At 30.3% G+C, this 16,627-nt stretch overlaps 1 protein-coding gene across 1 annotated transcript; it reads left to right on the top strand.

Annotated features, from left to right (window-relative positions):
* The first annotated feature begins 10,699 nt into the window (after positions 1-10,699).
* On the top strand, positions 10,700-13,506 carry LOC118037179 (putative disease resistance protein RGA1). Its single transcript, XM_035043093.2, has 3 exons — positions 10,700-13,026; positions 13,157-13,228; positions 13,316-13,506. Exon 1 carries the CDS (start codon positions 10,741-10,743, stop codon positions 13,024-13,026), a length of 2,286 nt encoding a protein of 761 aa, XP_034898984.1. The 5' UTR covers positions 10,700-10,740; the 3' UTR covers positions 13,157-13,228; positions 13,316-13,506.
* Positions 13,507-16,627: the final 3,121 nt, after the last annotated feature.

The raw sequence follows: 16,627 nt of genomic DNA on the forward strand, positions 1-16,627 counted from the left end.
GACAGGTTAACCCAGTTAATTCTGGATTAACCCGTCAATTCTTTTTTCTTATTTAGTTATCAAACTTTCATGACGCAAATCCTAGGTTTGACGGGTTAACCTGGTTTGAATGGTTAACCCAGTTGATTCAATTTTTTTTTCTTTTTCTTCATTAGTTTTTTTTCTTGTTTGTTGGTTTTTTTTTCTTTGTTTTTTTCTTTTTAATTATCGCATTTTTATGACACGACTTTACAGTCATACCTACATCCAAGCCTATTAGATCTGGTATTATAGTCAGACCCACTTAAACTTGAGTCATGCAAGCTTAATGTTATTATTAATATTATAAATATTACTTTTGGGTCAGACGTTTATAGCCAAACCCAAGACTCTTGAGTATAAATTTACAAAAAAACCTAACACTTTTTAAATTTTAGCTTTTTTTATATATATTTTGAATGCAAAAAAAATTGAATGACTATAAAAATGTTAAATTCAATTAAAAAAAAAAGACAATTCACCAAACTTAAAAACCAGAGCAACCTAATTTACCTTAGCAAACTCGCAAATCACGTTAACCTCATAAAAAAAAATAAAAAGAAGCAAATTACTAAGCTAAATTCTTAACAATTTCAATTTAAAGACAAAATCAACAAAAAATATATTTAAAAAAAATCATAACAATAATTCAAAAAAAACACCAAAAGAAAAAAGAAAGCAAAAAAAGTGTGGATTACTATTATAATCCTCAGTGCAATTGGGAGAACAATAGTTTCTCTTATATCATTTAATTTTAATATGTCATAAAGTTTAATAACATAGTTTTTCTCTAAAATTATTTTTTTAACAATATGAGAAAAAATAGAATAAAAAAATCAAGTTCAAATTAAAAACCCATCAATCTATAAAATAAGACAACTTATGTTACTTCAACAAACCTGCAAGTCATGCTAACCTCATAGAAATAAAAAATAAAATCAAAAGAAATTACAAAACTAAATTCTCAATCATCTTAATATTAAAAAAAATAAAATTAACAAAAATAATTTTGAAAAAAGTATAAAAAAAACAAAAGAAATAAAAAAACAAACCATATAAAAAAAAATGTAAAAAAACATTGTAACAGTGAAGTACTTTTCCATGTCATTTAGCTTTTCTTTGTAATAATAAGTGACTGTGTACATTTACTTGTATAAAACCAAAGGGACCCACGCAGGTCCCTGTGTTTCATCATGTAGGCCGAACCTGTCAACACGTTAGATGGAGGATGCCTGCTGATTAGTCAATTATATAAATACTCCATCACCTAAATTAAAAAAAGTCTCACTTCCCCACACAAAGAGCATCCCAAGTAGTCATTTCATAATTTACAACAACAAATATTGCAAGCAAACAACTATTTAGAACCGGATGGTTGGTTTAAATTGTTCTTTTTTTTAATAATTAAAATTAATTGGTTTGAATTAGTTTTAATTTGATTTCAATTTTTTTTTAAAAAACTAATTTAATTATTTATTTTTATAAAATCAAATCAAAACCAAAAATAATTAATCTTAATTGGGAATGTGAAAATTGTTTGCAGTCATGGGATTAACATATTCGTGTTTTAGCTGTAAATTTCTGAATGCAAAGTTAAAATTACATTACGGAATAAAGTAAAGGGTGTGGCGTTTTTTCCTCTTCATATCAGTACTCAGAATTTACTATGCTCCTTTAGCTGTAATGCACTTATAATAAGGGCGTGTTTGATTTATTTTTACCTAAAATGAAATTTTTTATATTTTTAGATTTATTTATCAAAATAATTTTTTAAAAATAAAAAAATATTTTAATACATTTTTAAACAATTTTTCAAAAACTAAAAAAACACCCTAAACAATTATTTAATTATTTGTAGGCAATAATTAACTCACTACAAGACGAAAAACAACTGTTTGCTCTCTTTGCAAAAGTTAGGGGTCACCCAAATTCTACGGACCCATCCACAAACTTTAGAGTAAACAATAAAAGAAAAAAGAAGCAAACAATGGTCAAAGATGCTCCGCAGCTGTAATGCACTCATAAATAAGAAATTAATTATTTATAAAATTATATCAATCTTCTGATTCAAATCACGAATTTAATAAATTAATTCAGGCTACTTTAGAGTAAAAATAAAATAAGGCCAAACAATTGTCAAAGATGTGGGGTCAAGCCAAAGAAGTGCACCGGCTAAGCTCCTTTATTGAAATGGGTGCATTTAGTGCATTCGTAAAAGCACATAAATTCCACCAAAAAGAACTTTTTAAAATTAAAATAAATTTCAATGGTCAAAGATAAGGGTCCATGCCAAAGACAATAATTCAAAACACGTATCAGAAAATAAGGCAGTTTTTTTTTTCTTGGTGTAGGGTAATTTTTTAAAGTTTTTTTTTTTTAAAAAAATATTTTTAGATATTGTTTTTTTCTTTATATTTACCCCTTAAAATATTTATAAAATACTAAAAATATTATTTTGAATCTTTTTCAAAAATACTCAAAATTTTAAAAAAAGCCGGTTGAATTAGTCTCCTCAACAAGACCTAAAAAATATGGATGTTTTTTAATATAAATCCTTATAAAAACTATTCATTTTAATAGTTTTTTTTTTTTGTTTTTATAATTATTTTTTATTTTTTTTAATTTCATACTTCGAAATGAGTTAACTTGATTAACTCAAGTTTTTTTTTTAATTGATATTTTTTTTTTTCAATTTCACCATTAAACTTTGGGTTGATTATGAATTAGACTTTATGATTTATTTTTAGGTTTTTTTTTCTATGAAGTTGTCTAGATCTCATGAACTCGGATCATATATTTGGCGGGTTAATCCAGTTGACTCGAGTTTATTTTTCTTTAACCTGAGCGGGCGTGAAAGGTTAACCTGAGCTGACTCAGATTATTTTTTTGCTTACTTTCTGTGAGATTATCTCAATTTCCTAACTCCAGTCATGAGTTTAGCAGGTTAACTCAAGTCAAAATTTTTATTATTTTTCAATTACTTTTTTTTTCAATTTCATTCTTTAATATTGAGTTGATTGAGAATTGAGCTTTATAATTTGTTTTGATTTGCTTAATATAAGGTTTATCATGGTCTTATAATCCAGGTCATGAATTTTGGTAAATTAACTTGGGTTGATCTAGATCAATTCAAGTTACCTTGACAAACTCACAAATCATGCTAACCTTATAAAAAAGAAAAAAATAAAAGGAAAAGAAATTACAAAACTAAAATTTCAACCATCTCAAATATTAAAAAATAAAATAAGCAAAAATAATTAAAAAAAATCATAATATATATATATATAAAAAACCATATTTTAAAAAAAAAACCAAAGTAAAAAAAACATTGTAACAGTATAATACTTTTCCCATTCATTTAGGTTTTTCTTTGTAATAGTGGGCGACTGTGTACTTTTACTTTTGTATAAAAGCAAAGGGACCCTCGCAGGTCCATGTGTTTCATCATGTAGACTGAACCTGTCAACACGTTAGATTAGTCAATTTTTATGAATACTCCATCACCTAAATAAAAAAAAAGTCTCACTTCCCCACACAAATAGCATCCCAAGTAGCCATTTCATAATTTACAACGACAAATATTGTAAGCAAACAACTATTTAGAAGTTACGTACAATCTCTGTGTTGCCTGCTGCGTCAATTTGCTTTTCAACTTTTTATTCCATGGTTTTTTTTCTTAATTTTCTAATTTACTATATATTTTATATATTATTGAATTGTTGTATTTTACGTTTATAATACGTCTAGTAGAATATTTACATCTGGTTATGAAAAACTTACAAAAGAAAAAAGAAAAAATGATAGTTTGATTTATATAAAAGGGTCACTTGATAAATATGTATAGTTAGTAATACAACGAAACTTTTTAAAAAGTTTGTCATGCTTTCGCTGTAAGCCAACTTGATTTTTTTTTAAAAAGCGTAAAAATAATAATGACAGCATTGTAAATGTATCTTTTTTTAAAAAAGAAAAAAATTATCAAGGAAGGGCAAAACGAGTTCCATACAAATTTTGTTGATTACTAACTCGATAGTTTGTACCCCACACCGCTGTAAGTGTATTTTTTTTTTAAAAAAAATTACAGCAGTAAAGCTGTTGTTGTTTTAAAACTCTGAAATGTATAATTTAATTGATTAGAATTTAAGTTTGTTATTTAGATATTACCAGTTTAAATGCTACAGATTTCAAAGCTACTGAAACTTACATGGTTATTAATATCAGTGCCTCGAGTGATTTTAATTGAGGTGTGCGTAACTAACTCGGATACCCTCCGTTAAAAAAAAAAAGAAAAAAAAAGGGCAAAAGGAGTTCCAACCAAATTTGGTTGGAATTGGGAAAGAAATTGTGGAGAAATGCAAGCAAATTCCTTTGGCAGTGATTAAAATCACATGGGGACTCAACTTTATGGTAAGACTGATGAAAAAGAGTGGAAATCGGTAAGAGATAGTGAGAAGTGGGAAGAAGAGGGAGATGGTATTTTACCTTGGCTAACTTTGAAAGTAAGTTACCGAAGACCGCCGACACACTTGAAAAGATTATGAGGAAGCAATTCCCTTGGCTACCTTTAAAATGCATGATCTTGCATCATCATTGGCTCAAAATGAGTTTTCAATCGTAAGCTCTCAAAACCACCGATTTTCCAAAACGACCCGTCATTTATCAGTTACTGATTCCATTTCATTTTTTCATCAAACTCTCCCCAAGTCCCCAAATGAGTTCGACCATGTTTGGTAAATATTCCATGGGAGAAGCTACAACACAGTTGCATCACTTTAAAAATAAACTTCAATTTAAATATTATTATTATTAATTTATGTGTTAATTTGTGATTTAGTGAATAATTTAAAGTTTTGATTTTGAGTGAATTAATTAATTAATTAAATCGGCGCCATTATGTCAATAAAAAAATTTTTAAAAAAATAGAAAAAAGAATAGAAAACATGCATCAGAAGAAAATTGATTTCCAAAAGGAGTCCTAAAAAGTTCTCTTATTGTAAGATTGAATTTTACTTGGCAAAAAGCATATCTAGGCTGAAAATGGTGAATCAAATGGATATACGGATAATAAAAGGATGTTTTGATAAAGTATTTTTTATATAGAAGAATATTAAAATAAATATTTTTTTATTTTAAAAAATTTATTATTAATCAATATATTAAAAACGATCTAAAAATAATTTAAATAATGAAAAAAATTCAAAAATTCAAAATTTGTTAATAATATTTTTAAAATACAAAACCGAACTACATGTAGAATTGATACCTTGGCGTGTTTGGCCCAAATATATGATAGTGGTAGAGATTGTCAAATAGAATTTGGAGCTGTATATTGGTGCTCTTCCATTTGTAATATATTTACTCAGACTGGTTTTTTGTCACACTGGATTTTATAGCTAAAATATTAAACGAAACCAGGTTGCAGCTTGCAGAGGAGGCAGGGGTGGTGTTGTGAGCTCTGTTTTGAAAATTTTGAAAATTCATCTAATCATCGTTATCCTGCTTTAAGACAAGGAGTGCTCCTTTTTGTTTCGTTCATGTCATTTTCCTTGCTTCTAGGGCCAAGATTTAAAGCTATTTCCCCCACACATATTTGCCTTATTCTCAACTATCATTCATTCCCAGAAATGGACATTCTCTGTCATCTTCATCTTCACTGTTATCCCCTCAACCTTCTTGTTTTTAGCACTCAAAATTTTGTGTATTTATGTTGTTGAATCTTTGATTACCTTCCGATATCTTTGATTGCCTTATCTCAACTATCATTCATTCCCAGAAATGGGATTCTTCCTCTCTTTCTTTCCTTTATCTGTTTTTATGACCATGATTCATTCATTCCCTCAATCTTTTCTTCGCTTACTACCATCAGCATCCATTGACGTCGCCGCCTTCACTCTCTAGACCACCACAACCACCCCCTACTCTTTCCTTGATAAATTCACCTCTTCACATCCACTTTCCAAATCTTCTTTATTTATGTTATTATAACACGATTTTTAACCCCTCTTGAATATCTAAAAATATATATTTCAACGAGAAGAAAATATTTCAGTTAAAAAATATTTCAAAAAAATATATTTTAAGAATTTCGAGGAATACCCAGTTCCTCCCCCCTCCTTTTCTATCTCATGCAAGCTTGCAGTGGAGGCAGGGGTGGTGCTGTGAGCTCTGTTTTTGAAAGTCTATGTTTAGCCTTAATTACAACCTGATTAATGATAATCTTAAGTGGGACAGAATAAAAGAAGAGACCAAACGAATGGACCAGCTTGAATTTGATGATCTGTAGGTATTTCACATATGCCTTTTGTCGTCTTGTCCATCTTTGACTCAGAAAGCACTTCTATTACAGCAGGGTGTGCATTCTACAGATGGATGAAGATGAAAGATATAATTGAAAACTAGACTCCACACTCTTCAGGTTAACTTCTATCCCAATGGCAATTTTCATTTATATGCTAATATGAAATTGCTTACTTTGTTGGCGGTTGGAAATTATCATTTAAAGTAATCAGGTTAAGTTTCAGATTAGAAAAAGCTAATCTAGGCAAGTGATGGGCGATTGAGCAGAATTTTCCAGAATTTAGTGAAAGTATGATTTGTAGTTAACATCAAAGAAAAAAACATTTCAATATATAATTTTAGCATGGCCTAATTCCGCATAAATCATGGAATTATAAAGTTTTTCACACAATGTTACTAGTCTTGCCAATTCAATGGATTGAAATATCAAGGAGAGTTGCAGGAATTAAGTTTATCAATTCACACAGCATCAAAGTAGAATTATCATTTCCAGCATGCAACGACGATATAAGTTCAGCCATAGTCTCTAAACCCAATTATAAATAGGGGTTTTCCTATTCGGAAAAGAAAAACAAACAAGAAATAATAATTGTTCAGAAAACACAAACATAAGAACACACTAACATAGTAACATCTCTCAAGTTTCCTCTACTCTGGATAATCAATCATTACTTTTGGTAGGTTTTATTTTGTTTTGTGGCTTTTGAGTGTTGATAACTAGGTAAGATTATTCTAAACTTTGTCTTTAATTTCATATTATGAACAGTAGAAGACATGTTAGGGTTTGTATGTTGAATTGAGGAATTTAATAATTTTTTATGATGACGATGGAATTGAGCATGAATATTGGGTTTAGGATGTTAGAAATATGTTTTTGGGCGGTTGATGCGGGAGATATGACCATTGACCAAAACTACCTTACATGTTGTGTTTCCTTTTGTTTTTCAGGATAATTTCAATGGCGAGTTCTGACAAACTTTCTTTAGCTGAATTTTCTCAATTGCCTCACTTTCTTCTTTTTGTAATATTTGGTCTCTTTGCTGTTTTAAAGGCAATTTTCCATTAATTATAATTTTATCCCTCATTTATGCTCTTATGTATTTCATTTTATTTTCACGTACACTATCCAATTTTTCTACTTAAATAGCTAGTCCTTACTAAACTCCAATTGAGCTAGATCTTAAATCAAGGCAAGACAACATATTAATAAACTTCATGCAAAAGTTTTGGGCAGTCTAGAATTGTTAAATAATGTTTTGATGTTGTTGGGCATATTGTTGCGTCTTGGCAAAATCATATTGAAATTGCAAGTCAGAATTTTGGATTTCCCGATCAAGCGGTTGATTAGTTAAAGTGAACAGGTTGACCAGTTGTTGAACATACATTGTGGTTAACCGTTTGAGGTGTGGGTGGTCAACCAATTGGGGATACAGTAGCAAGAAAAATCTATTTTGTTCTGTCGGTCAACCTGTTGAGGAGGTGCAGTTGATCGGTTTGGGTTGTGTTTGGTAGGTCGACCGACTATCTTTTTATGGTGTTGTGGATCGTTCCCTTATTATTTGTCAACTGACTTGTTTTGGTCGACCGGTTGGTTCCTATTGGTCGATCATTTAACGAGAAATAGAGTCTTTTGGGTTTTGTTCAATTTGCTTTGTATATAGGATTCAATTTCTAGTAGTTTTTGAATTTATATTTTATTTCTTTACATAGGTTTAGTTGATACAACTCTAGTTGATCTTCAGTGAGTCGATTTTGCTTCGTACTTCCATTTTGCTTTCTTTTTGTTTTTTTGTTTTTTTCAGTAAGTGAGATAATTTGTGTGTGTGTGTGTATTGGTATGAAATGATGATTATTATTGCAATTGTTGACTATATAAGTTTGATTAATTATGGTTATTATTATTCTGTTTTCTTCTGAAATACTCATTGTATGCTTATTTGATTTGAACTTGGTCCATATATCCTTTATATTTGTTCAGATGTGACCATGCTTATATTATGAATCTTGATGATAAATCATAAATCCTATATTCATGTTATTTCTTCATTTGAGCTCATGATTCTTGTTACCCCATTTAGACCGCTGTCAGAAACTCCTGGCTAATAAAGAGTAATTAGTTATTCCATTGTTAACGGAGAGTAGTAGCCTATGTACATATGATATTTTGATTTTCCTAGCTGGCGAGTAGAGTGTCAGTACTGTGCGGATTAACCTCCCACAATTATATATATATATATAGGATGTCAGAATATGATACATACTTCTTTTGTACACCATTTGTATGATACCTTTTATATACATGTTTTGTTTTGTACTTTATTTATGTAATCGTATTGACTTATCATAAAGTATATTATATAACATGATTATAGTTGCTACCTCTCACGTATGTGTTTGGACTTTAATTACCCTCAATTCATTTTTTTTGAGGATATTTTGTTATCAGTTTAATAGCAAGATCTTTTGGTTGTGTTCTTCCTGTTTCTTTGAGTCGGAATGTCCCATTGTTCCTTGAGGCCAATAGTTTATTCTTTATTTGTTATCCATAGATACTTCACATAATGATTTTAAATTATGTTTTGAATTCGTTTTGAATTATTTATGAAAGAGTTGGATTTTTATTTATTTATTTATTGAATTCCTCAGTTTTGAATATTTTGTTTTATACTGCGCTATTCTTTATTTGTTATCCATAGATACTTCACACAATGATCTTTTCTTTTCTTTTTGGTTTTCTCTTTTTTATTTTTTTATTACTAACCTTAATAGGCCAAAATTAATGGTCAATTAAAGTAAATTTATTAAGAAAGGACATGATTAACATATAGGAGACTAAGATGAAAAAACATGGCAAAAGGAGAGATGTTTTCTAAATTAGGAGCTAAACGTACACTTTAATTCCTCTAACTTTTAAAATTATAAAGTCCCTAACAATTTACATTATTTTGTTAATTATAATTTTTATTATAATCATCAGCCTTAGATATTTATTTCTTGGTACTAAGCAAAAGCGGTTGCCAGAAGATGGGATTGGTTGCTTGAAATTTCTTCAAAACTTTTACTCATTTATGAGTGAAAATCTAGAAAATTTGTGAGAATATATGCAAGGTCTTGAAAAGATGTTTTCTTTGTTGTTACATTTTTTCAAAAGATTACTACTTCTAGGATGTTGTTTGAATTGAGTTTCAAAAAATATTTTATTAAAATTTATTATTATTTTTTTAATATTTATTTTTTATTTTATTTAATTAGTTGATGTTAAAATTATTTTTTTAAAATAAAAGAATTATTTTAATATATTTTCAAAATAAAATATTAAAAAAAAAAACAACCTCCCTTATATAATCTTGGATGTCACATGAACTCATTCAATCAAAAATCAAAATGACATGTTCGAACACCCACATTAAACTAAAAAAAAAAAAAATCCAAATGACAGCTTGGGAACATGCTGGCTATCAAAAATGACATTGTCCGAACACCCACGTTAAACTAAAAAAAAAAAAAAAGAGTCCAAATGACAGCTTGGGAACATGCTGGCTTGCGTTATGTGCGCGAGTTGATCTCAAAATGTTTCTTTCAAGGTTATATTTTATTATAAATGCGTTTAGAATTGAACATCATTGGCTCAAACTCTCCCCAGGTCCCCAAATGAGTTCGACCATGTGTGGTCACTATTCCATGGGAGAAGCTACAACACAGTTGCATCACTATAAATTAATCTTCCTTCCTTGTTAGCAACGACTTCTCAAGCGGAACTCCATGATATTAAATGACAAACATATCCCTGTTTTCCGAGCCACAATTTCAATTGATATCAAATATAATGTATCAAATAAGTTTAATAATGTAATTTATTTATTAAATATTATTTTCCCTCCTCAACTTGGTACATAAATTAAGATTAAGTAGATAGCACGTAGGGTGGAGTTCATAGCTTTCTTGGTCAACTACTCAAAAAACAATTAAGGATCGCTAATATAACGAAGAAAAGAAAAGAAAGAGAACAGGGGAACAACCAATTAAACAAGCGATCCATGGAGCCATTGTACATTTTAATTAAGAAGACTCAACGACTTCTCCTCTCCACTCAGAAAAGAAAGCAGAACTCCACTCTTATCTCAATCATTTTTTTCCTATCAAAACACTTCTCCCCTCACTCAAAAAAGAAAATGGCAGAAGCTTTTTGCTGCCGAGATTGCTAAATCCCTTTTAGGGAAGTTAGGCTCTTTTGCTGCTCAAGAATTTTGTTTGGCATGGGGACTTGAAGCTGACATTGCTCGTCTTGAAAAGAGATTTGAAAAGCCATCGCCGCAGTGCTGTCCGATTGCTGAGCAGAAACAATCAAAAGACTGCCAAGATTTTGGATCTGGACTCAACGATCTTAGAGAAGTCTTGTATGATGCAGAGGACGTGCTGGACGAAATGGAGTGCGAAACTTTGCGAAGGCAGGTGGTGAAAACAACAGGGAGCACCAGCAGAAAGGTACGGCGCTTCTTTTCAAGCTCTAATATGATTCCATTCCGTTTAAAAATGGGTCATAAGATAAAGAAGATCATAGAAAGACTAGCTGAGATTTCATCTCTTAAGTCTGAGTTCAATCTCTGCGAGCAGCCTATTGATTGTAGTCATGTCTTGCATGAGGAAACAGAGATGAACCGATCCTTTGAGAGCTTTTCCGGTCTTGTCGGAAGAGATCAAGACAAAGAACGCATCATCAACCTTTTAGCAGAACCTTTTAAGGTTGGTGATGCACATCCCTTCGTCCTTCCGATTGTAGGAATGGGAGGCTTGGGGAAGACATCTCTTGCCAAATCGGTGTGTGATGCTGAAAATGTAAAAAGTCATTTTGATCTGAAGATGGAGGCATGTGTTTCAGATGATTTTTCCTTGAAACAAGTGGTACAAAAAATTATTAAATCTGCAACTGGGGAAAGATGTGCGGATTTGGATGGGGGTGAACTTAATAAAAAACTTGAAGAAATTTTGAATGGTAAGAAATACTTGCTTCTTTTGGATGATGTTTGGAATGAAGATGCTGAAAAATGGTTGTTGTTGAAGCCTTTGTTATCAAAAGGTGCTGATGGAAGTAAGATTATAGTAACTACCCGTAGTCAACGTGTTGCTGAGATTATGGGTACTGTTACTGCGCACAACCTAAGTCTTCTTGGTCAGGAGGACTGTCTGTCGTTGTTTTACAAGTGTGCATTCAAGGAAGGGCAAATGGAGTTGCATCCAAATTTGGTTGGAATTGGGAAAGAAATAGTGGCGAAATGCAAGCAAGTTCCTCTGGCAGTGATTAACTTGGGGACTCAACTGTATGGTAAGACTGATGAAAAAGAGTGGCAATCGGTGAGAGACAGTGAAAAGTGGGAAGAAGAGGGAGATGGTATTTTACCTGCCTTGAAAATAAGCTATCAAAGACTGCCGACTCACTTGAAAAGATGCTTTCTTTATTGTTCCGTTTTTCCAAAAGATTACCTATTCTTGGATCTCTTATTGGTGCAATTTTGGATGGCACATGGACTCATTCTTCAACCATCAAATCCAAATGAGAACTTGGAAGATGTTGGCTTGCGTTATCTGCGCGAGTTGATCTCAAGATGTTTCTTCCAAGATTATGAGGATTTGATTGTTGGAGCTGGCTTTAAGATGCATGATTTGATGCATGATCTTGTTTCATCATTGGCTCAAAATGAGTTTTCAATCATAAGCTCTCAAAACCACCAAATTTCCAAAACGACCCGTCATTTGTCAGTCCTTAACTCTGATTCATTTTTTTATAAAACTCTCCCCAAGTCCCCAAACAACTTCCATCAAGTGCGGTCAATAGTCTTTGCTGATAGTATAGTGGGGCCTACATGCAAAACAGACTTTGAGAAATATTTGTTAGAATTTAAGCATTTGCGGTCTTTGGAATTAATGGATGATTCTGAATTTGAGGCTTTTCCGGAGAGGATTGGGGCCTTGAAACATTTGAGATATCTCGATTTTGGGAACAATGTAAAAATAAAAAGACTCCCAAAATCTCTTTTCAAATTATACAACTTGCAAGCTATGGTTACAGGTGAAGGATTAGAAGAGTTGCCCAAAGATGTGAGGTACATGATCAGCCTTAGATTTTTATTTCTAGTTACTAAGCAGAAGCGGTTGCCAGAAGGAGGGATTGGGTGCTTGAAATTTCTTCAAACTTTATTAATTTTTGGGTGTGAAAATCTAGAAAATTTGTGCGAAGATATGCAAGGTCTTAGAAGTCTTCGAAAATTGGTTATTCATCATTGTGATAGCTTGATTTCTCTGCCAAGAAGCATAAAATGCCTAACTACTCTGGAAGAATTATTTATTATCGACTGTGAAGAGCTTGATTTGATGACAATAGAAAAAAAGAATGAGGAAAAAATTCAACCTCTTTCCCGTTCCCTTCGTATTGTAATGTTTGACAACTTACCATCAACTATTGCTTTACCAGAACAGTTTCTTCAAGGATCTGCAGAATCCTTACAAACATTTATCATCAAAAAGTGTTCAAGCATTGGAGAAATGCCAGAGTGCATCAGCAATTTAAAGAAACTTCAAAATCTTGAGATTAGTGATTGTCCAAGGTTGAGCAAAAGGTGCCGAAGGGAAACAGGAGAAGATTGGCCCACGATCAAACATATCCCTAAAATTGAGGTTGACAATGATGACAGTGGTGAAAAAACATCTGATTAGGTATGGGTTATGAGTATTTAAATATATCATATTTAGTTTTATATTTTTATCCATTCTTCAATTCCTTTTTTTCCTTTTAAATTTTTATCAATGTTTATTTGACAAAACCTCTTGTGTTTTGGAGGGGCAGGTTCAAGCGAAACTCCATCAGATTTAACCAGAGCAAAAGAACAAGACAAGGCATGTCGTGTCATGATAAAATGTAAAGTTAACTAATTCATCCAACAATTTAAATTTCTTTGAGCTTAATACATTATTATTAAATTCTATTTTTGTCTAATTTCTTCAGGTTTACTACTGTGAGGGTCCTGTCGGCTTAGATCTTCCTCAACAGTTTGTCACTTACGAAGATCAGCTTAAGGCTCGGAGTGTCTGCTATGTGTAATTTCCTTGGCTAGCTGTGTGTGATGATTTGTCATCAATAAATTTATAAACATTTGGTTTTTCTGAATTATTGGCTTGTCTCTTAATTTTATTCAACTTATCTTATTTAAAATATTGTTAATTTTATGAAGTTAATTTTATTATTATTACTATTTTTTAATTTATGTGTTAATTTGTGATTTAGTGAATAAATTAAAGTTTTGATTTTGACTGAATTTAATTAATTAAATTCGCAAAGAGGGTATTGAAATCATGTAGAAAATGAAGGATTTTATGTGAAAGCCAGGCAGTTTTTTTTTATTTGCTTGTGCACGTTTGTTTATTTTCGATTTTGAAGAATTTTATGTATGTTTCGTAGGCTAAATTTTTTGGATTAGGTATAATGTAGATATGATGGATCTATCTTGCTTCTTTATGCTGAACCTATGATATTTCAGTGATTTGATTCTTCCAATAAAGTCGACGATTGCATTAGGAGAATCTCTATGGTGTTCTCTGATGAATGTGAAACATCCCCTTCCCATACCTTCTTTATAATGTTAGAAAATTTTCTAGTTTTTAGAAACTTCATGGATGCTTGTGATAGATGACTTGATATATTTCTGTTTCTTATATTTCTATGTACCTATTATTAAAATATTTCTCAAATTGATCTCCCATTATTGAAGTTAACCTAACTCTAATTACGTCTTCATTCTAATTCCGACAATTAACGGAACTTATCCTTGCAAACCAAGAGAGAAGGGAGGACTCATGTTTGATGGATTCCTAATGCCAAAGTAAACTTAAAACTCAACATTTTGTCATAAAAACAAGGGTTTTAGATCTCTGTTATATTTGTCTACTCTACCTGAGGCAAGCAACACTCTTGCAAACTTTGACGTCGCCGCCTGAAAAAAAATAAAATACCACCGCTTACTACTAACAACAACCATTGACGTCGCCGCCTTCACTCTCTAGACCACCACAACCACCTCCTACTCTTTCGTTGATAAATTCACCTCTTTACATCCACTTTCAATGGGGTTTTTTTATGCCTTTATGGGGTTTTTTTTTTTTTGCTTTTTTCTTTGTGGTTTTTTCTTTCAATGAATTTTTTTCTGTTTAATTTAGTTTGTTAATGTTAAGTTTTTTTTTAGTTATCAGACTTTCATGACACGAATCTCTGGTTTGACAGGTTAACCTAGTTTGACAAGTTAACTCAAAATTATTTTTTTTTTGCTTTTTTTATTTTTAATTAATTTTTTTTCATTTAGTTTAGTCTGTTAATGTTATAATTTATTTCTATTTAATTATCAGATTTTCATGACACGTATCTCGAACTTGATGGGTTAACCTAGTTTTGACTGGTTAACCCAGTTAATTCTGGAAAAACCCGTCAATTTTTTTTTCCTATTTAGTTATCAAACTTTCATGACGCGAATCTTAGGTTTTGACGGGTTAACCTGGTTTGAAGGGTTAACCTAGTTGATTCAATTTTTTTTTCTTTTTCTTCATTAGTTTTTTTTCTTGTTGTGTGGTTTTTTTTTCTTTATTTTTTTATTTAATTATCACACTTTTATGGCACGACCTTACAACCATACCTACATCCAAGCCTATTGGATCTAGTATTGTAGCCAGACCCACTTAAACTTGGGTCACGCAAGCTTAATGTTATTATTAATATTATAAATATTACTCTTGGGTCAGGCGTTGCAGCCAAACCCAAAACTCTTAGATATAAAATTTGTAAAAAGATCTAACACTTTTAAATCTTAGCTTCTTTTTTTATAGTTTTTAATGCAAAAAAAAAAAAAAAATTAACCCGCGGCATCGCGCGGGTCATATAAACTTGTAATATACTAAAGTTGTGAATAGATCCATGGATTTTTTATAAAGTTTAATAATATTTTTTTTCTAAAAACTATTTTTTTAACTATATAATAAAAAAATAAATATTAATAAAGTTAAGTTCAATTAAAAAAAAAGTACTCCACCAAACTCGTAGACTAAGTCAACAGGTTGTATATTTTAATCTATTTATTTTTTCTTTATAAGATCTAAATGCAAATTTCATGATTGTTTTTCATTAATAGCAGGACCTTCTATTCTATATTTTTTTTTTTTATCATATTTTTAAATCTAATTTTTAACCTAAATAAAATTAATTAGCATCATTACTATCATAATTAAAAACTCTTGAGAAAGTAACATAAGATAGGATAGGTCATGATTATCTTTGATCTCTGATGCATCTCAGATTCTAAGAGAGACATCACTTGCTTTTTCTACCAGGATTGTTTATGCTATTGTGCTTACTGCTTAGGAAGTTATAAGTAAAGAATAGATTCTTTAGAAGATTTTTTTCAAAGTAAAAGATTTGATGACCATCGTACATTCGTTCCTTCAATCACCATAAAGTAAGGATAAAATTTTTATTTATTTTTTTTCTCCCTTGCAATACTCGTAAGAAAAATATTTTAGGACTAATTTGGGCCATGACTGGCTTAAAAAATCCATGAATCCAATATCTCAGCAAAACTTTGATAAACTCTCACAGTTACTCTTTTTATATGGTTTTGTTGTGTATAATGTTTTTTAAGAGTATAATAATTATTATTTTTTAAAAAATATATATTAAAAATAATTTTTTTATTTTTAAAAAATTATTATGACATCATTACAGTAAAATGATAAGAAAAGACTAAAAAAATTAATTTCAAGGAAAGAAAAAAATAAAAAAATTTCAAATTTTTTAAAAAATATTTTTAAAATACAAAAAGAAACCATACTCTAAATAATCAAATAAGTTAAGAACGAAACTTGATTTGTTAACAATATTTTCCCTCTTCAACAGCTTGAGATTTGGGTATATAAGTAAAGAATAAATAATAACATCAAGGGTTGAATTATGATTCAACCCTAATTTAATTTAAGTTTAAAATAATAAAATAAAATCAAAACAAATTTAATTTATATCAGTACCGGCTAAGCTCCTTTAATGAAAGCATATAAATTCCACCAAAAAGAACTTTTAAAATTAAAAATACATTTCAAATGGTCAAAGATAAGGGTCCGTGCCAAAAACAATAAATCAAACACATAGTAGAAAATATATGCTTAGAAATTAAATATTAACCTAAAAATAAACATTTATTAATATGATTATATGTAGAAAGTAAACAAAAATCAATAATACAATTCATTTCTCGATCAATCCAATATTAAATGATAAAAT

The sequence above is a fragment of the Populus alba genome, chromosome 17 (genome assembly GCF_005239225.2).
Source record: "Populus alba chromosome 17, ASM523922v2, whole genome shotgun sequence".
Classification (NCBI taxonomy): domain Eukaryota; kingdom Viridiplantae; phylum Streptophyta; class Magnoliopsida; order Malpighiales; family Salicaceae; genus Populus; species Populus alba.

Excerpts from the sequence above, each read along its gene's own strand:
- LOC118037179 (XM_035043093.2), top strand. The coding sequence starts at position 10,741 with ATGGAGTGCGAAACTTTGCGAAGGCAGGTGGTGAAAACAACAGGGAGC.